The sequence below is a fragment of the Chiloscyllium plagiosum genome, unplaced genomic scaffold (assembly GCF_037043375.1).
Source record: "Chiloscyllium plagiosum isolate Xiang-an unplaced genomic scaffold, Cpla_swu_hap1 HiC_scaffold_7, whole genome shotgun sequence".
Classification (NCBI taxonomy): Eukaryota; Metazoa; Chordata; class Chondrichthyes; order Orectolobiformes; family Hemiscylliidae; genus Chiloscyllium; species Chiloscyllium plagiosum.
In genome coordinates, this window is record NW_028270145.1 from 53,306,952 (window position 1) to 53,332,527 (window position 25,576).

The 25,576-nt window shown below is 39.9% G+C and overlaps 1 protein-coding gene across 4 annotated transcripts in view; it reads right to left on the reverse strand.

Annotated features, from left to right (window-relative positions):
• LOC122551557 (rap guanine nucleotide exchange factor 4) overlaps positions 1-25,576 on the reverse strand; it is a 293,650-nt gene that overhangs the window by 205,737 nt on the left and 62,337 nt on the right. For all 4 annotated transcript variants that reach the window (XM_087989018.1, XM_043693619.2, XM_043693618.2 and 1 more), the window contains 2 exons: positions 15,591-15,679; positions 12,729-12,875 (listed from right to left, as the gene is read on the reverse strand). In XM_087989018.1, coding sequence (XP_087845144.1) covers positions 12,729-12,875; positions 15,591-15,646 — 203 coding nt within the window. In that variant the 5' untranslated portion in view covers positions 15,647-15,679. The remainder of the gene's footprint in view (positions 1-12,728; positions 12,876-15,590; positions 15,680-25,576) is intronic.

The window sequence follows — 25,576 nt, forward strand, 5'->3', positions numbered from 1 at the left end:
TCACAGAGTACAATCTCTGGGATGAACCAAGAGGCTACAGGTCGAGTCCATCAGGGATTCCCTGAGCGGTCTCAAATGGGGATTTTAACACTTGTATCCCATCTCAAACCTGTTGTATGGAACTACATTGAACATCTTTGGGAGTCTTTGTTCATCACAATCAAACAGCATGGCACCAATCAACTCTTCCAAAAGAAAAAATTAAATTTCAGTTAGTTAAACACACTTTCTCATTTAGGAAAGGCCAGCATGGATTTCTAATCAACCAATCTTTTTCCACATGATTAAGTCTGTACAGAAAGGGTATTTCTCGAAGCTTGCTGACCATTGACATTAAACTGACTAGTCTGTAATCACTGGGCTTTTCTTCACAACCTTTTTGAATAAGGGGTGTGCTGTTTGTGATTCTTCAAACACCCAAGTCTTGGTGGCACCATCTGAGTTTAGGCGAGACTGAAAGGTTATGGTCATTGCACTTGTAATCGTTGTGATTCTAACTTCCTTCTGATACATCACATCACATTGTCAGTACTTGGAAGACACCAGAACCAATCTAACACTTCCTCCTTACTATTTCAAAATCCTCCTCGTGATAGAGTTTCTTCCTCTGTCGCAGAGCATGGGCAGCAACACTCTTTGGTAAAAACAATTGCAAACAATGTCATACATCAACGCTGCTCCCTGCCTCCATGTGGGATTTTCCACTTTAGCCCCTCAGTACCCTACTCCTTTTCACAATGTAACTGTTTATATACCTGGAGAATACACTGGGACATCCATTTAAATGGCTGCCAGGTTTTTTTTCCCCTCAATTTCTCTTTGCTTCTCTAATGTGTGTAATGCTTCTGGTATTTGCGCTTGATACATGATAGACATCTCGATGCCCAAAATGAGAGACTCTTCCAAGGTACTGTATCATGTGTGGTCTGCTTCCCTGCCATGAGAATGTGCTTGGAATGTCTCCAATTGTGACTATACAGAGACTTGTGCATACTGGAATTCCTGCCACTACTGGACCACTGGCAACAGTAAGGTGGAAGATTTTGGAAAGCTAAAAAGGTGAATGTGAATGGACACTGCAGTGAGATTCTGCCTGTGCACAGAATCATTGATACACTGAGTTGGCCTCTTGGAGGCTTAACTATGGAGTGCCATTTATTAAAGTACACTTCGTTCAGGATGCAAAGTAGTGAATACTGGCACTAGCACAAATATTGTTTTGGATTGGAGTGTATGCCATCCTGCTTTCAGGATAGGACAGATTGATGCTTGTGTAAGCTTTTGATTGCTGTATGCAGTCTGAACGGTGTGCAAAATATAGAAAGCACTGCCATCTACTGAAATTTGCCTTTTGCTTGGCTGACTCTGAACTTCATTGATGTGTTTGCATATTTTCTTAACATTTACTTTGCGGTCATTGTTGTTCTGGTGTTATACTGTTTTGTTAGTCAAACTTTTCACCTTTTCCTAGCTACTATTAGTTCTGAATAGTTCTGAAGAAGGGTCACTGACTCAAAACATTAACTCTGCTTTCTCTCCACAAATGCTGCTAAACCTGCTACATTTCTCCATCAATTGCTGTTTTTGTTTCAGATTTCCAGCATCTGAAGTTTTATCTCATTCTGCTCTGGAGTCTGGCTTGGCCTTTGGAATTAGTTTTCCTGCACGTGCACATCTAGTGTCCCTTAATGTCACAGCTTCCCGACACAGGCGTGTCAAATGTTGCAGTGCCAGATGCTTTAAAAGATCAAGAAAAACTGGACAGCTTTTGGGTAGGTGTGACAAATGTCACCTGTACAGATCTTGTCAGTTTGCTGTGCCGCGTTGATCAGAGCAACAGTGTTGGCTGCTCCTGAAACACGTAACTTCTAGTAGCCAGCCACTTCACACTTGTGTCCAACATTAATGGAATGGCCCTTCCCCACCCAAAAAAGTTCCTTTCGATGAACTCAACGAGCACTTGACAGTTCCTGTTCAGAAAAGTTGCACTGAGTATTTTTTGGTTTTTGTTTAAGATTCATCCTATTTGGCAAGCTTCATATAGCAGTTAAAAATCACAACATCAGGTTATAGTCCAACAGGTTTAATTGGAAGTACACTAGCCTTTGGAGCGCCGCTTCATCAGGTGATGAAAGAGCAACGCTGTGAAAGCTCGTGCTTCCAATTAAACCTGTTGGACTATAACCTGGTGTTGTGCAATTTTTAAACTTTGTACACCCCAGTCCAACACCAACATCTCCAATTCATATAGCAGATAAGGCATTGAAGCTCTGGAGTGCAACTGTTTGAATGTCATGTTTACTCAAGGACGGTGGCCAGTCTTTCCACAAGACAATCTCAAACTATGATTATATGCCACTCATGGTAGGACTAGACTCCTCCAGTACCTCCGCAAACTTGTTATTTGTCAATGGCCTCAGAGTGACCTCATCTCTGCCGAATGGATTAGAGCTTAGAGCAGCAAGTGTCCCTGACAGGGCTGCTCCTCTGCTGTCTGTGTCTTATTCACTTGTGAGGGGACCTCAAGTCATCAATTAGAAACCAGATCAAGTTCCATGCACTCTGAACCGACCTTGCCAGCAGGTGGCAGTGAAAAAAAGCAAATCTGAGTTTTGAGCCTGATATATTTTGATTAAATAAGATTCCTTGGTACCTTAAATCACCATGAGATGATGGGAAATCATAAGTGGAACTGACAATGGAACCAATGTTTAATTGACTTTGGATAAGCAAAGCAAAACAAAAAACTTAGAATATTAAATTTGCTCAGCAAAAACACTTTCCTGAAACAGTCTTATTAAAACCTAATCCAGTGACTCCACCATGGGAGTTGCAGAGTTAGGTTAACACATACCATCCTCTGCAGAGGTTTTTTTTCCCTCTAATCTCAGCTGGTTGTTTCCCACCTTCCCATGAAGGAAGAGCGGGTGGGGAGAAAGGAAACAATGTCAAACGAATGTGACGCATGTTTGGAAAACAAGGAAGCAGGAGAATAAAAGTGAGTCAGATTTAGCTATGAACACTTTCCAGCAGCCGAACAAAAGCAATAATGACGAAGGCCTGAGAGTTAAACAGCAGCTCTGGCCCCTGTCAAGTGAGACGAGGCTTCATGAAGGCACATTGAAAGGAGATTAACAATAACAGAAGTCCCTTTCAAACTTGAAACTTCTGCCAAAAAGTGTGCATCCTGTTTTAGTGATGACTAACCAAGGTAGCACAGCACATCCAAACCTCTGCATATTTTGTCTTACCCATCGGGATGTGTCTAGCATTTTATGATAAATATGTTCTAGCTATGTTCTACATAGGGAACTTGGGGGATAAAGTGTGTCAGAATTCCAATCACCAGGGAACACAAAATAACAATGCTCTACAGAAGCACATGAAATGCCAAATCAGCTTCTAAAGTTTCAGTAGTAACAAAAACAGAAGTTGCTGGAAAAGCTCAGCATCTGTGAAGAAAAATCAGAATTAACGTTTCAGCTCCAGTGACTCTTCCTCAGTTCTGATTTCTCTGCACAGATGCTGCCAGACCTACTGAGGTTTTCCAGCAACTTCTGTTTTTGTTTCGGATTTATAGCATCCGCAGTTCTTTGGGCTTCCAAAACGTTTCATCCCTGGCACACAAAGCAAGTCAACACAGTCCAAGAGGTGACCGTAATATCCCGTCTACAGATCCCAGTCAGACTGAACCAACTTGACACACCACATGGACACCATCAGAAAAACTGAAACCTCTTCATCTAAGTGAGGTGTCCCAAAAAAAGCCTAATATGTCAAAATTGACACTAGTGTCAATATAATTTCACAGCTAGTACATGGTATACCTGGGGAAACTGCAATTATGTGCTTACAACTGGCCTGAAAAGGCCATATGCACCCTTTAGATGGGCACCAGAAACCTTTCACACCATTGAATGAGATGGATAGCCTATTATTCATCTTCCAGTATGCTTTGATCTATTTCAATCAATGAGATAACAAGTCAGTTATAATACCATAGATTTGAGACTGCAACATCAATTTCACACATTCTGGTCACAGGCAAGCAGATTCAGCAAACTATGTCAGATAATAGCCAACTGCATGAACAATTTAAAATCTCAGCAGCAACTGAGCATCAATGTGGAGGTCACGATGGGAAAATGTTTGCAAAATACAGCACTTCATTAGTGCAATGGCTGTTAACACATTGGCCATTGTATTCAATATATTCAACATACCTCAACAATTTGGATCAGAGTCCTCTCCAAAGTATACTATGTTGGTTCCAAGACACACAGGAAATGGTGTGTTCAACATATTACCCTTCTTCTCACTCCTCAGTCTAAGTCTCTCAGAACACACTATCCATGCTATAAAATCCATGGTCTTTAATTGTAACGTGACTTATTAAAATTTTCAAAGTGTTGTTAAACTTTTATCTTTGCCCTCTAGGCAGTGGTTCACCCTCACCAGCAACTCATGCTTTTTTAAAGACAGATCTGCACAGTTCTTTCCCCCTCACACTCACTGCCCAACCATGTACATGGAAAGGAGGGACAAAGTGGTACAGGAGCACAATCAATCAATGAGTATACACATGGATTTGTGGGAAGATACTACATTGTTGCATTTGCTGAGGTGATACACTTTTTGGATTAGTGGTGCTGGAAGGGCACAGCAGTTCAGGCAGCATCCGAGGAGCAGCATTGTTGTAATAAGCAAAGTCCAAGTTCTTTGAAGAAATAGATAATATATTCACATCAAGAACAGCAGTCACATTGAAAGAAAATTCAGAGTCTAGAGACATCATGCCAGACAACTATCAAGCATCTATGAAAACTAAAGCACATCCACCCATGGCAACAGATAACACTGCACAGTGAAACCACACCACTAAGTAGTAATAGCCACACAAGGACTAGATTGGGTTGTATGTCCACGATGTCTCTATGCATTCAAATAACAATATCTCTATGTATCATTGTACATATATACTGGAAAAAGGGTGCCAATTTTCCAAAGGGAAAATGGGCATTTTGTATCTTTTACACAGTTGTGGGATATCATACATGTGACACTAACAAAAAAAAACTCTTGCCTCACTTTCAGCCGTACTCTGCTTTATAATGCATGCAGTCTGTCAGTTGTGCACATGCAATGTACAGTAACATTAATAAATGAAGAACCCAGACCACTTATACAAGTCTGTGGCATTGTAGAAGTATAAGCAATTAGTGTTTTAAGTAAACTTCAAGATCTAGCTCAAACACAACCCAGTTTTTGTGGTATATGTTACACACCCTAACATACAGTAAACCGGAAATTACATCAATAAGAATAATCTTTCAGTATGTTGTGCAAATAAATAAATGTTGTTTATTCTCAGAAAATTGCCCATAATAATTTCAAAGCAACTGGTCTTTTTTTTAAAAAAAGAAAAATTCATCATAATCATCTCAACAGAAAGAAAACTAAATTACGCAATGGCATAAATTCACAATTAAATAAATACTGGTTAAATCTAGAGCTCTGTTCACTGACAGAATGTTAAAAAATACACACGACACCAGGAGTAGGTGGCAGCAGAGACCAAGGTTTCAGAGTGTCAGAGCAACAATTACTTTTAAAAGCAGACATTTCATGCAAATTTTCATTTACCAACAAAATATAAATGTGTTCTATTTATTATACCTCCCACCACTACATGTCAGGTTTTGCTCCATGCAGTTCAGAGCTGACTTCATTTAACTGCTTTTTGCACAATATTTCAGTGGCTGTATTTTTATAGTTTTCACACTTCTAAAATATTGTTTTGGCATTTATAATGCCTACTTTTAAAACAAGCGCATTACAATTCATCCAAATAATCATTCTAAGATGGTCTCAAATTTACCAGCTATGGGAATTTTTTAAACAAACAACTTCACATGACCTAGTTTTACCTCCTAGATATCAAAACAACCATCACTTCAGTGTGTTTTTGCCCCAGTACATCTTGCAATCTCAACTCTTATTTCTCCCTTTCCCCAATCTTTCTAAGCTAAATTCATCACTCTTCTATAACCTGTGCCACTTTAACTGTTTTCTGAGCTACCTGTGAAAGGCTGCTATAAATGCAATTGTTTACAAGAACATTTTCATTTATTAAAATGATATGAAATAGGGTGCCAATATTAGCTGGCCCATAACAGGAAGGTGGTAACTGAATGCCAGTCACTTCCCCCATAACAGGGTCAGAGAGCCTGATCTGAATAAAATAGCATAGGATTACAACAGAATGGCACACGACAAGAATTTTGCTAATAGCATTTAAAATTTTCTGATGCATTCTGGTGGTTAGGTCTATAAATATTCAATTCAAGTTGATAAAGCCATGCATATACAAAAAGGACAACATCAGAAATCGAAGACTATGATTTTGTGGTGGTGCTTGTGAACAGACAAATTAGGCATTTGGAATCAGAAAAAAACAAATGAGCAGAAAACATTCTTGCTAGGTCTCCATCTCTTTGCAAGTGATATTTAGAAACAGGAAACTCCTGCCGTCATTATAATATTCAAATCATATTGGAGGAATATAAGAAAGCTTCCCTTGTATTTTTCTGCTTCTTACATCATTGCAACACAGCTTGTAAAACAATGAATGTCATATATATTGCATGTAAAGTGTTGCTCAGTACGGAGCTGTATATGAAAACTAGTTTAAAAGTACCCAGTAAGACAGCCTTTTCATACTACAAAATATTTTTAAGGCTTTTTTTCGGCAGAGCCTTTCTTCCTCTGTAGTTTTCTTTTCTACAGGAACTTGTATTCTCTACTGCTGGTCCCAACAGATGCAAAAGATAAAGTCTGAATTCATCCACAAGCATTCACTGATAAATAACTAGACCTCATTGCTTTTGGAAAATTCAACAACAGTTTCTAAAAGCTTACAGAATTTCTGTCACCTTATTGTGACATTTCCCTTTAAATTTTCCATATTTTTTAAAAATGGTGCTTGTACAGGATTTAATTCTTGTACAATCCATGTAAAATTTGTGCCTCAGTGAATAATTAAGGCAATTAGCATGTAACAAGTACATTACCAGACAAGATTTAGAGTCTTTTGACTGTTCAGAACTGACTTGGACCATTAGCATTTTGTTAACAGTGCAACTCTCTACAAATAAGTGAGTATTACTTTCAAGGATTAGAGACTGATACAAAACTTTAATATTTCTGCCTTCCCTGGGATTCCATTCACATCTGTTCTTGAAAATCTCAGTAACATTACATCAGAAAGACAACTTTTACTGTGGCTTCTTAAAAGCTACCATCATTGCTGCCATAATTATAGCACATTTAAGTAGGTTTCAGATATAATCATCTAACTCAAGTACAGCTAGTGTACCACATTATTTTGATCATAAGTGCAATTATACACTGAAAAATGGAGAAGCTGAGAAAAGATACATGTCTGCAGATGATTAGGATTACACTAAAGTTAAGTTTTTTGATATAAGTTATAAACAAAGGCCAGCTATCAGAAGGAAAACCAATGTGACTCAGCTGATGCAGGACAAAAACTCCTTTTTTTGTATAAAACATGCCTATGGACTCTAAACAAACGGTTCCAGTTTTATCCATTTAGGATAGGTAGACTGCCCCAATGTTAAATTACAATTAAAATATCAATTAGTAGTACTTGGTGTCAACCATCAAAATCAGGTTCATCATAATTAGATCAAATCTCCTTTTACTGCAATCACATGCTAAACTTTTAGTTATTCATGACATAAATATACATTCTAAGTTTACAGCAGAAATAAATTTTAACTCACAAACATGTCTGGTTGAATCATTTCACCAACATATTCCATTTCAATAGAACAGTCACAGCAACACTGTGCAATGACCTGGATATATTTTTAACTTTTGCTGAGTTGTTATGAACCCCAGGACATTAGGAAAAATAGATTAAACTTCAAAACATTGCTGAAGGTGACATCATAGAAGGAAAGAACCGATCTATTAAACAGACTGCTTGTTTAATCAACACTTTTTCATTTAAGGAGTTATTATAATATTATCCAATTACACTATTTTTAATCAATAGGTGTCATGTTACTAATTACATTCATACCCTCTTAAAGGATCGCATCTGAAAATATTGGAGACAATCTTCTCACAAAACTAAAATTCACAACAATTAGATTGTGATCTATAGCTCTTGAAAATATCAATGAATATCAACAATTTTTTGAAACAAAAATAGAAGCATTCATTTACTCCTTACATACAGTATTAAGTCCACCCCACTGTCAGAATCTGCTATATAGAGCCTCTGTTTTTTCTGCTTTGATCTGATATGTCAAGACCTTGAGGGTGTGTCATTGTAACTGATAGTTTACTTTCATCTACTAGGTGACAGGTGGAGCTCATTCACTTTACCATTTAGATGGTGGCCTTTGCTTGAACAGATTTTGCATGCACAGTTTTAAATTAGGATTTAGAATGCTACTACGTGCAAACTATTTGTTTTGGTTAGATTTTGATTTTCGGAATTTGATGATGTTGGGGTGGTTGGAGTGGATATTAAGACAACTTTCCAATTAAGTTTCCATTCCTTACAGTGAAATTAATTACAGCTAAGTTCACAAAAAAAATTCTGAGCTCAACTAATGATAGTGTTTGGGATTATTAAATTGCTAGCCCTCAGGGCAGGCAAACCAGGAACTAAGGGACATATCTGTGCAGCTATCAGTTACTGCTGTCTTCCTATTGGGTGAGGACATGCTTTTGCTTTTGTCCATCAAATACTGCTATGTATAATATAATACATTAATGCAGACCCCCTTAAGAATTATTAAAACTCATCACAGAATTCATTTCAGTGGGAAGCAGATTGAAACTACAGATGCCATTAGTAAGATCACAGCTAGAATACTGTGAATAGGTTTGGGCCCCTTATGTAAGGGAAAATATACTGGTATTGGAGGCCGGCCAGAGAAGGTTCACTAGGTTGAAACCAGGTATGGGGGGTTGGGAGGAGGGGGGGTGCATTATCTTGCAAGGATAGGTTGAATGGTTTGGACCTGTTATTGTAATATTGAAGAATGAGAGGCAACCTGAATGAAACAACTTGGAGATAGTGAGGACTGCAGATGCTGAAAAGTCAGAGTTGATAAAACGTGGAGCTGGACAAAGCACAGCAGGTCAAACAGCATCAGAGAAACAGGAAAGTCAACATTTCGGGCAGGACAGTCCTGATGAAGAGTCAAACCTGAAATGTCAACTATCCTGCTTCTCTGATGTTGCTTGACCTGCTGTGCCTTTTCCAGCTCAACATTTTATCAACCTGATTGAAACATACAAACACTTAAAAGACTTTAACAGGGTAGATGTGAAGAGGTAGTTTCCCTTGTGTGAGAGTCTAGGATGAGAAAGCACGATCTCAGGCTAAAGGGTCACATATTTAAGATAGAAATGAGGTGGAAATTCTTCTCTCAGTGGATTGTGAATTTGTGAATTCTTTACCCCAGAGACTGGGTCATCAAGTATTTTCATATGGGCATATTTTTAACCAGTCAGGGAATCAATTAACATCGTGAAAAGACAGGCAAGTAGATTTGAGGATTATCAGATTAGCATGATCTCACAGAATGGTGGAGCAGAATGGATGAGCTGAATGGTCTACTTCTGTTCCTACGTCTTGTGGTCTTACTTTGCGAAATCCAGTTGTAAGGGTGACCAATAGCTTCAGATAGCATCACAGTTCCCAAACCTTTCTTTGCCATGAGGATTTGGCAGAGTGGGATGGGCAAGTTGCTAACTGGGGGTTGAGATCCTTAGGGAGATGCTTTGATGTAGACCTGCTTTTTTTTTCCTCTTAGGCTCTTGCAACCTGCTCTATTTACCTGCTTCTATTTCTATCTACACCACCACCCACTGCAGTAGCTATTTATATTTTCTCTGTGTCTCATAAATTACTTTAATTTCACTCATTATGCCTACTTTCAGATCATGTTAATAGCACTGCAGTTATTTTACAATTTCCTATTTTCCATTTAAACATTTTACAGGTCACTCAGCGGTTACCTAATTCTGTCTCTACATATTTTTCTCCTGTTTCTCTTTGTTCTGTTCCTTTTTAATACATTTTAAAAGCAATTTTTAATCCCTTGTGGACTAACTGTATATTTATTGTTTTAGGTAAATCATTTTCAGTCATTTGACATGCTGGAATCACCACAGCAAACGCACTACAGTAGAGAATGAACAAAAATTCAGGCAAAGAAGCCTACTATCACCTCACTGCCTAACTTGTATGTTCGCCTTCTCATTCTTGTTCAGAAAGACACTGATTCTTCCTTCCCTGCCGTCTGCATACAGTGGAGATGACCCCGGTTCCTTCATAAACTCATTGACATTTTTAGCAGAGAAAGAGGCTACATGGCCCATTGTGTCCATGCCAGTAAACAAAGATTGGACTACACAACCTCATTTTCTAGCTCTAGGCCCATAACCCAGGAAGTTATGGCAACACAAGTGAATAAATAAATACCACTTACATATCAGAAGAGTTTCTGATTCAACTACTTTTCTCAGGCATTGAGGTCCAGGCTCCCAGATCTCCCTGCATGAGAAAACTCTCCTCAGCGAACTTCTTAATCATAACCCCTTACATTGAAGTCCAAATTATCAATATACCCCTCAAATAGCAAGGTCCCAGCAATGACCCCACAGAACCCTACTAGGAACAGAAGTTTAGCCACAGAAACATCCCTTGACTATCATCTTCTGCTTCCTGCCTCTCAGCCAATTTTTCATCCAAAGCACAACTTTGCCTTGGATCCCATGAACTCTTACTTTTTTATCCAGTCTGTCATGTGAGACCTTATCAAAAGCTTTGTTAAAGTCCATGTTACAAGTACATTATCCTTGCCAGCACTCTTGGTTAACTTATCAACAAATTTTATCAAATTTGTCAAATATGAAGTTGCCTTAACAAATCCAAGCTACATATCCCTGTTTAATCCTTGTCTCTCCATGTGCAGATATATTTTGGCCCTCAGAATTCTTTCTAATAACTTTCTTACTGCCAAGGTGAGACTGACTAGCCTGCAATTTCCTTGTCTATCATTTCCTCCTGTTTTTAAGTACTGGGGCAATGTTAGCAGTCCCCCAGTGGTCCAGTGAATCCCCCAGTCTCATCTGCGGCTAAAGAGGATGTGAAAATTCCTGCTAGGGCCCTTGATATATCCTTCCTTCACTCCCTCACAGCAGGGAATATATCTCATCCGGGCCTTTAAGTTATCCATTTGTAAGGCTGCAAAACTCTCTGATAACTCCTCTATCTTCATGCAATTTCTTTTAATATTTCACAGTCCTTTACCCTGATGTCTGTAGCATCCTTTTCCATTTTGAAGACTGGTGGAAGTATTAATTGAGGATTTGCCCATGTCTTCTGGCTCCACACATAGACTGCCGCTGCAGACAACACGGTGGCTCAGTGGTTAGCACTGCCACTTCACAGCATGAGGGTCCCAGGTTCAATTCCAGCCTCAGGCAACTGTCTGTGTGGAGTTTGCATATTCTCCCTGTGTCTGCGTGGGTTTCCTCTGGGTGCTCTGGTCTCCTCTTCCAGTCCAAAGATGTGCAGGTCAGGTGAATTGGCCATGCTAAATTGCCCATTGTGTTAGGTGCATTAGTCGGGGGGGGGTTGCTCTTTGGAGGGTTGGTGTGGACTTGTTGGGCCGAAGGCCTGTTTCCACACTGTAGGGCATCTAATCTAATCCCTTGAGCATCCTACTCTTTTAGTGGTTTCCTTGCTCTTTATATATTTTTTAAAAATCCTTTTGTGTGTTTCTTTATTCTACCTGCCAAAGCTTTCTCATGCATTCTTTTCACTTTCTTAATTTTTTTTTAAGTTCCCCTTGTACATATTTATTTTCCTATCGTGACTCTGCCATATTGAGCCAACGGTATCTTCCTTAAGTCTTTTTTGTTTTTCTTCATCCTAACTTTCAGATTCCCTGATATCAGGATTCTCCAGTCTTGGTTCCACCCTTTGTTTTCACAGGAATACAACAGCCCTTTAACAGCCCTTTACACTCGTTATTTCCTACTTAAATGCCTCACATTGCATTGACACAGTTTTGTCTGCAAGTAGCTGTTCCCAGTCCTCTTGTGCAAAATTAGTCTTCTCCTGGTTTAGAATTTTTATTTCTGGCGCATCCTTATTCTGTTCCATAACTAACCTAAATCTAATGTTCTCCAAAATGTTCCCCTTTTGATATATCTTCCACCTTCCGGGCTCATTTCTGAACACCAGGTCCAGAATTCCCCTGAACCTTTGTTGGACTTTCCATGTACTGGCGAAAAGAAAATCCCTGGATGCAATTTAAGAATATTGCCTACTAAATACTCCGTGCATTAAAACATATTCCATTTACCCTTGATAAGCTCACTTCTTTCTTATCTGACCAATATTTCCTCTGTCTTCCAGACTCATTTACTCATTTTTCAAATTCCAATTCCATCTCAGCTTCTCTCTCTTCTGAACTGCTTGCCAGTAGCCCAACTTCTGCCAATCTAGTTCAACAGCATTAGCAAATCTCTCCACAAAGATGTTGCTCCTGATTTTATCCAAAGTAACCTAATTGATTACAAGTGGCATTAAGTGGACACTAAATTTACCATTCAGAACAATTGCATAACATTTTTCAAAAGAATCAAGAAGTACATGCTGTTTTCAGATTTACCTCCCAAAGTGTTTTGAAGTCTTTCTGTTCAATGCGGAGAAGCTCGCTGTACTCCCTGGTAACAATTGTTGCATGGCGAGGAGTATTGTCCAGAATTGATTCTCCAAATGCTGTTCCAATTCCGAGAGTGCACAGTACAACAGCATCCTTTCAAAAAAATATAAACCAAAAATTCAAACATTATACAATTTTAAATGGAATAATTCCTTTGGACCATTGCTGTAATATGTTTACACTTTATAATCATTTAGTTTCTTAAACATTTTTCCTGTTACTTAGAATTTAACATCTATTGTAGTCTAATGAGGTGGTAATGCCTTGGATTTTGAGCAACATGGCAAGTATATGTGGATATTTTCATAGTTATGTGGTGAGGCCTGAGTCCTCATTACAATGGAGCCCACAGCCAGTCAGCGAAGAGTAAGTGAAGATCATGCCACGGCTAGCAAGACATTCAAAGTCGGTGAGGAGGATGAGGGCAAGGATAAAGAGATGCAAGACCAAAGTTGGCAATCAGAGACTGGGAATGGGAACAAATAAATATAGAGAGAAGGATCAGCAACATGCATGACTTAAAGGGCACTAAGAAGGAGAACTCTTGCCCCTCCTGGCTGCCAGTTCATATAAGTAATTTTGAAAACTCTCCATATTGGGAGTAGGCACCGACACATGCGAAACCCAGGCAAACCAATCTTGCAGCAAGGTACACTGAAGCCTACAGACCTTATATTTGCATATGCAAAGGAATCTAAAGCCTGTTTCAGGCTAAGGTACTGCAAGTTAAATTTTCTCCTTTCCCATTGCGATGTGGTGCACACCTGGCCAGAAACGTCTGATATTACCTTAGGGTCTGAATGAAGCATCATCTCTACCTTGAGCAGTTAGAAACAGTGATCAGTGCCAGGATCATTCAACAGGAAGCATATGCCAAGAACTGATCTTAGAGCCTAAGGTTTGAATCAAGCCAACCCAGAGCTTCATTATAAAGTCCATCTTGTCTACCAAGGCAATGAGTAAGCATTGATCAGAAGCTGGAATGTAAGTCTTGAATCAGTGACTGAAATGAGACCATGAACTTTCAACAGATAAGCTGAAATGTTTAAATGAGGCATGAACTGTTGCTCTAATGTATTAAGCACATCTTTAGAAGGAAACAATAAAAACAAATTTGTATTGCATTTTTAACACGTTTTGTCAACCTAAGCAAAAGTAAAGCACTGAATCCAATAAAAAAATCATCCTAAAGCTTCTCATTGCAACTGTTGGCTTATCTATCAATCACAGTATTTACTTGTATCAAAATACAAATTGTTTCATTAAAAATCTGCAGTGATCTCATTAGTCTTTTTGTACACACTAGTTCTTGGATGATGGAACTAGGGCATGGAAACACCTTTGTACTGAGCATCTAAAACTACAGTGCACACCTTCCGATCTCAGGATAGTCGGAAATTGGCCATACCCTGAAAGGTGCTTGACAGAACTGTGTAGCTGTTCCAATCTATTGTGACAATTACCCAGGGAAGTGACGTTTCCAATGGACAAAGCCCCAGCGTTTGCAATGCTCTGAAAAACTCCCTAGCTCTCTAAGTTAGAGTTGGAGACTTTGAAGGGTTCCAACTTACTTACCTAAATAGTCACCCAGACAACATTAAAGGAGTTAAAACCTGCTGTGACTCTCGGTTAATTATGAAACTGAATCCCTTTGCCCCAAACTTGCTTACCCTGAACTCCTCCACCCAAGGCACTGGAACCCTGTCCCTCAATCTCCCAGCCCCAAACCCCTCGAGACCTAGCTCTTGACCAGACCCAACCCGGACCCTGATCTGTCACTGTGCAAACTTCAGATGTTCTTCCCCACATAAAGTAAAAAAAAACTGTTCTTGGAAGAAACAATACTCAACTTCGCTTTTCTCCCCAGATCCTTAAGTTAAATGATATCAGAGAGCCAAGTTGCCAACAGCAGGATCAACTAGAATGTCCTTCAATGTGAAGTGGGCAGAAAAGGGAGGGCACGGGCATTTTACAGCATGTTGTGCTTTCCAATCGTATTGTCAATCTGCTACTGAGGACAGAAACTGACTGGGGACATTGCACCCAAAGCAATCATTTAATTTGCTACAAGTTGAATTACCAAACCATCTACCTTATACATTATTATTCCCAAGGGTAAATTGAAAATAATTAGAGCGAGCATTAATATTTGCTGCATTTCCTTCCCATCACTATGTCTGTCAAAAAACAGAAATTGTTGGAGAAACTCAGCAGGTCTGCCAGCATTTCTGGAAAGAAATAAGAGTTAACAATTCGAGTCGAATGACCTTCAGAATTCAAGAAAAATCTCAAAGAGGTGTTCTGAAGAGGGGTCATTAGCCTCAAAACGTTAACTCTGATTACTCTCCACAGATGCTGCCAGACTTGCTGAGTTTCTCCAATAATTTCCGTTTTTGTTTCAGATTTCTAACAAACGCACGTCTTTGTTTTACCATATCTATCACCTTAGGTGGCATTATTTTTATTAAAAATGTAATATTCTGATCAGCGGTGCTGCTAATCTCACAAATTGGCCACAACTCCCTTGATGTTAATTTTACCTTTACACCAATGGAGATTTCTGACATCCAGCAACAGTGATGTTATTGGTAAAACAGCTAACTGAAGGAATCTTACAGACAGCAAACCTGGAAGCTCAAAATCTTTAACAATTTAATCAATTTATAGAGAATAAAAGAAAGATTAGATTATATACACAAGCTTAAGGTGGAAGCTGAAATATCAAAATGGCTCTCATCATGCTGAACAGCTGGGTGCAACAAAGTCAATTACTGTGGTTAGTGCATTTGAACAAAATATCCCACTTACCTGGTGATTGGCTGTTTCTGACACCTTAACATCCAGGGATCCAGCGAGTACTGCATACCAACTTGTCCCAAGATCTCCTTGTCGAAACACTTCAAAACAAAATACAAACAAAAACTCTAAAACATGGAATGGAATTATTCTCACTAATGCCTACTAATTAATTGGCATTTGAGAAAAATTTGTTTAATCGCTTCAAGGACCAATATCTTACTCCACAGTTCTGGTTGGCTATTCCCTGATCACATAATAGCTAATCTACCAGGTGACAATCACCTGATGAAGGAGCAGTGCTCCAAAAGCTAGTGCTTCCAAATAAACCTGTTGGACTATAACCTGGTGTTGTGTGATGTTTAACTTTGTGCACCCCAGTCCATCATTGGCACTTCCAAGTCATAGCTAATCTTTTGAAGAATAGTAATATCCAGCCTTTTCTCGGAGGAGGCTGGTCTCCACCGTCGTTGCTTGGCTACTCGTTGTTAGTGCAGTCTAAAATTGATCCCACAGCTCTGCCCAATCCTATTCCCTGTCTATTCTTTTCTTTCAAATATCTATTGGCCTTCCCACTTTCTTTTAAACATGCAAAACAAAAACATTTCTTACTTTGTAGTATTCCTTGCAAAATGTTCAAGAGCATTAAACAAATGAAACTTACATACATCCCACCACCAGGAGGAACCTAAAAGAAACATTTATGTTAAAAAAACAAATCAGGTACTGCACCTCTTGACTGACATGCAATCTGCTTTGAAGTCTCATCTGTAGGATAGAAAAAAAGGACCATCTGTTCTTCCATTTCAATTTGTCTCTTCATTGTTTATATTTCCAAGTGTTTGACTTGAGAGCTCAGGCCATTGTGAACATTTTTATGCATTTCACAAGCTCCAGAATCATCTCAGCAGGGAGCTGTGTTCACATTTTTGGGGGTTGATTAGCAATTGTCAGCAGTTGTTTAAGGATTATCTGCCTTTGATGTGATAAGTGAACAAACATTTGTTTGTTTTTACAACAGATAGACAACTTAAGAGGTTTTACATTTCTCTGAATTTTTTACAGAGTGTTTGAAAGTAGCTCTATTGAATTGTTAGGAATTTATTTCTTTTAATTTTCATTGCAAAGGTATAGCTCCCAAGGTCTATCCATAGTGTTTATTAAGTGCATAGCCGTGCACGATACATGGGAGGAAGAGAAAAAGGGAGCATGGAGACATTAGGAGGATGGAGGATTCATGGAGAGGGAATAGAGCATGAGAGTACAAAAAAGGAAGTCTGGGAAGGCATGGAGATGGTATGGGGATATAGAAAGCAATAGAGTGGACATGGAGGTATAAGGGACATGGAACATAAGGTAGCGTTTTGGAGATCTGAAGATATAGGTGGACATGGACATTTTGGGTGGGAGTGGTGAGGTTTAATCAGCCTTAGAAAGATATTGGGAATTGAGCTGCAGTCCACGAGAACCAAGACAGACTTTCTATTCAGCCCACCTCCCCATGGATTCCTTTCACACTCCTTCCATACTTAAGGTGAAGAATATGATGGGGATATGGTTCAGAGTAAGGCTCAGGTATCAGAGGGTTAGGCCTACCTCATGCTTCCCAAAGCTGAACTGACATTCTGGGCCTGCAACAATAAGCATGTGATACGATACCAAAAGAAGCTACACATGCTCTACACTTTAGACTCTTAATGGTACAAAGCTGAGGCTAAAATTCAAGAGAGATTGGAGGGATATTCTTCAAACATTGGACAGAAATTTCCACTCCCTTGAGCAGCATGTGCAATGGTAAGAATGTTCAAAAATATGGAGAATGAAAAAAAATCAGAATCCCAACAATAAGAGACAGTTTTTAACGTATCCCTTAACCTTCAAACAGTATGTTCCAAATCTCAATAATGAACAGTGACCATTTTAGTTCCAATGTATTTGCATCTGATTATTAGCCCAATTTACCAAACTTCTATGCAGCTCGCAATTCTTCTCTTCTCTGAGAAACTAGACAGACCCAATTCCCAAAATAAAGTCAGAGAGGTTTCCTGACAGCAGCAACTCTCTGTTTGCTTCTCCAGGCCTTCAGGTAACTCAGTCTTCCCCACAGTATCTTTTCATGTTATGTGGACATTGTCCTCATCCACTACAAGTGGGCATTAGCAAATCACCAGGGAGAAAGTGAGGACTACAGATGCTGGAGATCAGAGTTGAGAGTGTAGTGCTGGGAAAACACAGCAGGCCAGTCAGCATTCGAGGAGCAGAAGAATCTACGTTGAAGGGCTCTTTCCTGAAATATTGATTTTCCTGTTCCTTGGTTGCTGCCTAACCTGCTGCGCTTTCCCAGCATCACATTCTTGACCCATTACCAAATCACCAGCCTCATCACGATATCATTCCTGCTCTCGGACCAACTCTCACATCATTTCTGCACATCAGAAACTGTTTTTGGAGCGCAGAGATTCTAATGATTTGTACACTTCTACCTGATCGCTTTGAGCACTGGGACACACATACATCTCATACATCTACACAGGATGCATCTTATGGCTCTGAGCTAACTTAACACTTAGTCACCTTGTTCTTACTTGGACACTGCTAAGCTCTAGAGCTTGCATTGTTTTTCAGCTCATAGACTCTTCAATGCTAGGTTGCAGGCTGTCAGACTTTTAAAACAGAGTTGTTATACCTTGCAACAGCGAGAGTTATCATCCATGAGCCCACGTGAGACGTGAACGTCATTGAGACTCAGTGATTGGTGGCCTTGTGAGTTTGATGCAGCAGAGAGAAGCACATACTCTTACAGAGTGCAGGAGATCACTAACATTCTTCTTGTACTGCTGTGCATTTTTTTTAACCTGGGTCACTGCACTGGCGCAGGGCGCTACCTCAGTCCAGGCGTGCTAGGTTGGCTAATGTGGCCTCCGTTGCTGGTCAGCAGGTAAGAGGATGGCTATCCTCTCCACTAACCCAACAATCAGAACCTTCAGTTCGCTGTCAGTGAAGCAGGGACCCAACTTGCCATTTTAGACAATATTCCTAGCGATGGCAGTTGAGCACCACAGTGTGAAGGGCAACTCCTGTTGTGTAATGGCTAACATTCTACAGAGCTGGAGTTTCAATATGACACCAACAGCATGAATGTCCCAGTGTCCCAGCTGGGAGCACTTCCACTATTCCTGCCCAATGATATGTGCTGATGAGGTGAGTTACAGAATTAAAGAGTTCGAGAGAAGTGGATTTCAAGCCGACATGGACCATGGAGTACCAACTGCTATGATTCTCACTTTATCCAAAACTGCAAAAAGTCAGCCCTAGGAATCAATCAACTAAAAGTGAGATCCTAGTTAATTTTTCAGCACCTTCATGGTTCAGAATTGAGAGATTTTTAACCTTAAAGAGGCAGTACTTTAGATTCTGTGCATTTAAAATCAACTGAAACACTTACAAAATATGCATTTTATAGTTTTTTTGAACAATATAGTTGAACTGAAATGTATTAATTTTTGCAGTGTTCAATGGCTGAATCTGTTTTGTCAAAGTTTTAAAAAATGTTTCAGTTCAGATTTTCAGCATCCACAGCATTTTGCTTTTACCAAAAAAATGCTTCTATTAGTGTCAGTGAGTACTTATCAAGTGGTCAGCATGGATGAGTTGGACTGAAGGGTCTGTTTCCATGTTGTACATCTCTATGACTATGACTAAGTGAAGCAAACCATTAGCAATATTCATATGAAACATACTTATTGTGATCTTTAAAATCTCATTATTATTTTTTGACCACTTGTAGCTAATCCACCATCAAGTATCATTCTTCAGGGTAGGATTGCATGGGACACAGTCTCACACAATCAAGTTGAACAAAGAACGCTTCATCAGTAAACACACTTTTGTTCCAGAAGTTGTATGAAATTTCTTGATTGCAGTAAAACTAAAATGCCTTTCAGCACTGTATGTCTACCAGTTCAAGTTTTAATCCTACTGTGCAAGAAAATCTTATGATCTTGTCTTATGATCTGAAGCTTACCAATTCACCAAAGCACACAGGTCACGAGTGTTGTTTCTGAGTTATGCTAAATTATTATTTTGTCGCAGTTTTATTGTAAAATCCAGGCAAACCTAATGGATACAAAACTAAAAGGGTTTTCTTGTACAGTAGAATTAAAACTTGAACTGGTAAAAACAGAGTGGCTGTGAAAGGCATTCTAGTCCTTTTCCAAGCAAGAAAATTATATGGGAATGGGAGAAATAAAAAAATGAGTAAAGGTACTTTTTGTTGGCAAAACTGCAAAATAGCAACAGCTGGAAGCACAGCTGAATTAGATAGTAGACCAGTGGAAGAGCAGAATTACTGCATCTATTAAAGTGATCATTATGAGAGGCAAGAAGAGGAAGAGAGCCAACATCTCATTTCTACTCATTAATGAAAGGATCCAGGCTAAGCAAAGCAGATGGTACTCAGGATTATGGGTAGTGTATTGAGAAGGATAGAAACCTGATGGCAGACAGGAAACAATGAATAGGAATAAATGGGTCTTTTTCTGAAAGGCAGGCAATGAGCAGTGAGGTATCATAGGGATCAATGCTAGGACCCCATCGATTCACAATATATATAAATGAACTAGATAAAAGAACTAAGTACAATATCTCCAAATTTGCATTTGACACAAAGCTGAATGGGATAGTGAGCTATGAGGAGGATGCAGAGATGCCTCAGTATGATTTGGACAAGGAGAGTGAGTGAGAAAATGTGTCTGAGATGCAGTATAATGTGGCTAAATGTGAGGTTATCCATTTTGGGGGCAAAAATAGGAAGGCAGATTATTATCTGAATGGCTATAAATTGAAAGGGGAATGCACAGCGAGATCCAAGTACACCAGTCACTGAAGGTAATTATGCAGGTGCAGTCAACAAGGCAAATAGTTTATTGGTCTTCACAGCGAGAGGATTTCAGTACATGTACTGAGATGTCTTGCTGCAATTATACTGGGCCTTGGTAAGAACACACCTGGAATAATGTATGCATTTTTGGTCTCCTTATCAGAAATAGTTTTTTTTTGTATTGAGGGAGTTTTCCCGATTGATTCCTGGGATGGCAGGACTGACTCTTGAGGAGAGGTTGAATCAGTTATATTCGCTGGAGTTTAGAAGATTGAGTGCGCAATCTCATTGAAATCTATACAATTCTAATAGGACCGGACAGGGTAGATGCAGAAAGCCCAGAACCAAGGGCCACAGAATGAGGGTATGGGGGAAAACATTTAGGACTGAGAGGAGGGGAAATTTCTTCACCAGAGAATGGTGAGCCTATGGAATTCACTACCACAGAAAACAGTCAAGGCCAAAACATTGTATTATTTCAAGGAGATGTTGGATCTCACGTTTGGGATTGAGGGGATCAAAGGATAGGCTACTGAGTTGAATGGTCAGCCATGATCATAATGAATGATGCAGCATGCTTGAAGGGTCAAATGGCGGATTCATGCTCCTATTTTCTATATTTCTACATAGAAGATATAAACAGGAATTGCTGGAAAACCTCAGCAGGGATGGCAGCATCCCTATATAGAGAGAAACAGCAAACATTTCAAGTCCAACATCATTTCTTCATAGAACAGAAGATGTTGTCTGATAGCAAAGCAAACATATTTGATTTTAATAGGTTTGTTATGAATACAAGGGGAGAAGCATGTTTTCAGATTCAGACAGATTGACAATGTGGATACAATTCACCTCAATTTTGATGTTTTATAAAACAAGACTGCAGTCATTAAATTGCTAAACCAATACCAAGAGAAACTTCTGAGTACAATAAGACTCATTACTCTGTGGTATTATTGTATCCTGAAAATTACAAAGAAAACATCATCATACTGATTTTTAACAGTAAAACTGTGCCGTAGGATGCAATTCAACATGGAATGTTTGTACATGTTCATCCTAGCGATCGAGAAATGAAGAAGGGATGAAATTATGGCTGGAGGCTATAGTCTGAGTAGCCAAGGGTCTTCCTATCAAAATCCATCCAACTAGCCTATTACTAGTTTTGGGTACATATAACTGACATTTCAAATAGGAGCGCTGTAAAATTAAAAACCAGCCAGATGTGACTTTTCTAAAATTCATTACTCAACTATTGTTATCACTAGCTGGGCCAGCATTTGTTGTCTAGCTTTAGTTCTGGAGAATGAGATAGTGAGCCGCCTTCTCAAACTACTAGAGTTCAAGAGGTCTAGGAATGACCATGGTGCCGTTAGGAAGGCAGCAGGTTAGATTCTGGGCAGTCTTACCAGCTAAATAAATCTTCCAGACATTGAGTAAACAATCCACTTAAAGTATTCATTTGAGAAAAGTGAACATAACGGATGAAAGTTCCATGTCACAAGTTAACACCATTTTTGAATGAGGCAGTATAACATTTGGATATAGGTGGCACTGGCTACACCAGCCTTGGTTGCCCATCCCTACTACCCTTGAGAAGGCAGTAGTGAGAGCCACCTTATTGAACCACTGCAGTCCATGTGGTGCATGCATAGACAGAGAACCGGAATGGAGTTCCAGGATTTTGATTTAGTTATGCTGAAGGAATGGCAGTGTAATTCCATGGGAACTTGTAAGTAGTGGTGTTCCAATATGTCTGCTGCCCTTGTCTTTCTAAATGTTATTGGTCATAGGTTTGGATGCTGCTCTCTAAGAAGCATTGGTGAGTTACTACAGTTCATGTTATAGATGGTATACATTGCAGCTACTGAGCATTGGTGGTGGAGAGAGTGAATGTTTGTGGATGTGGTGCCAATCAAGCAGGCTGCTTTGTCCTGGATAGTGTCAAGCTTCTTGAGTGTTGGTGGAACAGCACCTAGCCAATAAAGTAGGGAATATTCCATCACACATCTGACTTGTGCCTTGTAAATAATGGACAGGCTTTGGGAATTCAGGAGGTGAGTTATTCTCCATAGTATTCCTAGCCTCTGACCTGTTCTTGTAGCCATAGTATTTACATGGCTAGTCCAGTTCAACTTCTAGTCAATGGTAACTCCCAGGATTTTGATAACTACTTGTGCACAATCTACTTTTTGCCTAAGTGACACATTCCTACAGGCACACCTTACGCTGGCAACATTGGTAACAGGTAACATTGTTCCCAACTATCTAGTACCTGATTCAAAAGCTAAGAAGTTTAATGTCCCTGTGCCCTACTTACAGACACTAAACAGGGACCTAAGTCACCACATGATGGACAAAAATTTAAAACATTATTGAAATTGTCAAAAACTAGGTATGGAAGCTCCACACTTAAGACAGGCTGTAAGCCCCTATTAGATAAAAATAAGGGCATAATGTCACTTTTGGGAACCCTGTACAATATTAGGATAGTCTGCATATCTGCAGGCCATCACTAAAAGGGAAAATATTTTAAAGTATTTAGCTGAACATGGATTGAGGAGGTACAGGATGCGCATCTTGTCTGCACACTGAAATCACTGTCCACTGCAGTGCCACTCTGAAACCTTTCCTCCCACTTCTCAATCCCCTGTTACACTGGTCACTGATGCCACAAAAGCTCCACAATGCCTTGCAATCATAGTTACTGTCACTTGACTTAATTCTGGCCACTGCCAACCTTGCACTTGCTCGCACCCCTCGCAAGGACCTATCTGACAATTAATGGAAGCAACAGCAACATAGTCTTAGAGGTTAGCAGGTGGGTGGTGAAGTGGCTTGAAACCCAATATTAGTGGTAGAATCATAGAATCCCAACTGTGCGGAAAGAGGCTATTTGACCTGTCGAGTCAATACCAACCCTCTAAAGAGCATTCCATACAGACCCAACACCCACCACTGGCCCCGTAACGCCACATTTATCATGGTTAACCCACCTATCCTACACAATCCTGGACACTAAGGACAATGTAGAATGGCCAATCCATGCAGACACGGGGAGAATGTGCAAACACCACACAAGGCTGGATTCAAACCCGGGTCCCTGGCGCTGTGCTAACCACTGAGCCACTGTGCCACCTGGGGCATAGTCATAGACCTATGCCTTGTCTATTCATTCAGGTACAGAGATTGTTCCCTCTGTCCCCTGCTTTGGCAGCAAATGAAATATTAAGTCCAAATTTGTTTGATTTTGAAAGTAAAATTAAATATTTTTCTGCCATCACATCCTGAGAACTGGACTAAATTCTTGTTCCATTCAATCCCATTCAAAGGAGATGCCGCATTCATCTGTCTGATAGACGTTCATTGCTTTGAATGTGCTTCAAGCTGCGAAACTGCTGGGAATATCTTCATTCTCACAGGGCTCCTGCTTATTTTTAGTTGATTGTTACAAGTCAAAGTAATTAAACAACAGGATAAATATATAATTCATGAATTCTATTCAGAGGTGTCAAATGGAGTACAGCTTTAGACATTACAGATAAAAACATTGGTGCATGACAAAATGAGTTTTTTTTATGGTCGTTTCAATCAGTCTATAGAGTGGTGATCATTCATTTTAGTAAATTTAACAAAATCTCAAAATTACTTTATGGGTATATAATATGTAACATTCACATGAAATACCTTCAGAACCATTTTAAAATGAATTTCACATCAAATGTTGAAACTATTCAAAATTATGATAACTATGAAAATGAAAGTAGATTGCATTTCTGTCGCATTGTTTATGGGCCCCATGTCAGGTCCTGTTTCTGGTTATCACTTTCTTCTTAAAAATCATTATTTTACATAACAATCACAGAATGGTCTGCTATTAATGCATATGTCTTGGGGACAAGTGTTCCTAGACAATTATGCTAATATATCTGTCAATATTTCATGACAGAGACATAAAGAATTCATAAACTGAACCCATAGACAAAGCTCTTTTTGTGGCATAAATCAATGACAAGCACATTAAAACATTTTGCAGTGTTGTTAAAATATTATGAATATGTTAGCATTAACATATTAGCACCTGTATTGCACATTTGTGGCATAAACCACTACTCCAATGTAGATATTGTAGGAAGGATTAGTACACAAATTACCAGCAATATAATGCCAAGGTTAATGTGCATACAATTCATGAATTAGTTTGTATATCATTCAATGATTTGTGATGAGAAAGAAACATCCCAAGAATTGTGAATTGTCACAAATTACTACATGATAAGAACTGTTCTGCAATTAGATTTGCAAAAAACTGCAACTCTCTGAACCTCTCAGAGTGAGTGGGAAACTATCGGACTGGAGGTAACTGGTGGTGTGGGACTGGGAGCTGTCAGTGTGGGAGGGCAAGCTGTCAGTGTGGGAAGGAGTTGTCAGTGTGGGAGGGGGAGCTGTCAATGTGGGACTGGGAGCTGTCAGTGTGGGAGGGCAGGCTGACAGTGTGGGGGGGAGTTATCAGTGTGGGAGGGCAGGCTGTCAGTGTGGGACTGGGAGCTGTGAGTGTGAGGAAGGGAGTTGTCAGTGTGGGAGGGGGAGTTGTCAGTGTGGGAGGGGGAGCTGTCAATGTGGGACTGGGAGCTGTCAGTGTGGGAGGGCAGGCTGACAGTGTGGGGGGGAGTTATCAGTGTGGGAGGGCAGGCTGTCAGTGTGGGACTGGGAGCTGTGAGTGTGAGGAAGGGAGTTGTCAGTGTGGGAGGGGGAGTTGTCAGTGTGGGAGGGGCAAGCTGTCTGTTTGGGAGGGGGAATTGTCAGTGTGGGAGGGAAAGCTGTCAGTGTGGGAATGGGAGCTATCAGTGTGGGATGGGGAGGGGTCTGTCAGTGGGTTGGGGGGGCTGTCAGTGTGGGTGGGGCCTGCCAGTATATGTGGGGGAGGAGGTTGTCAGTGTGGGGATGGGAGGAGGCTGTCAGTGTGGGTGGGGCTATCAGTGTGGGAGAGGTCAGGAGAGGGATTTGAGGCAGAGAAAATGGAGTCAGAGCAGGTGATTAAAGTGGAGGAGGACAGGATAGTTGAGGCAGGAGGAGAGAAGGAGGTGGATACATAACAGCAGGAGGCGGCCAAAGCAGT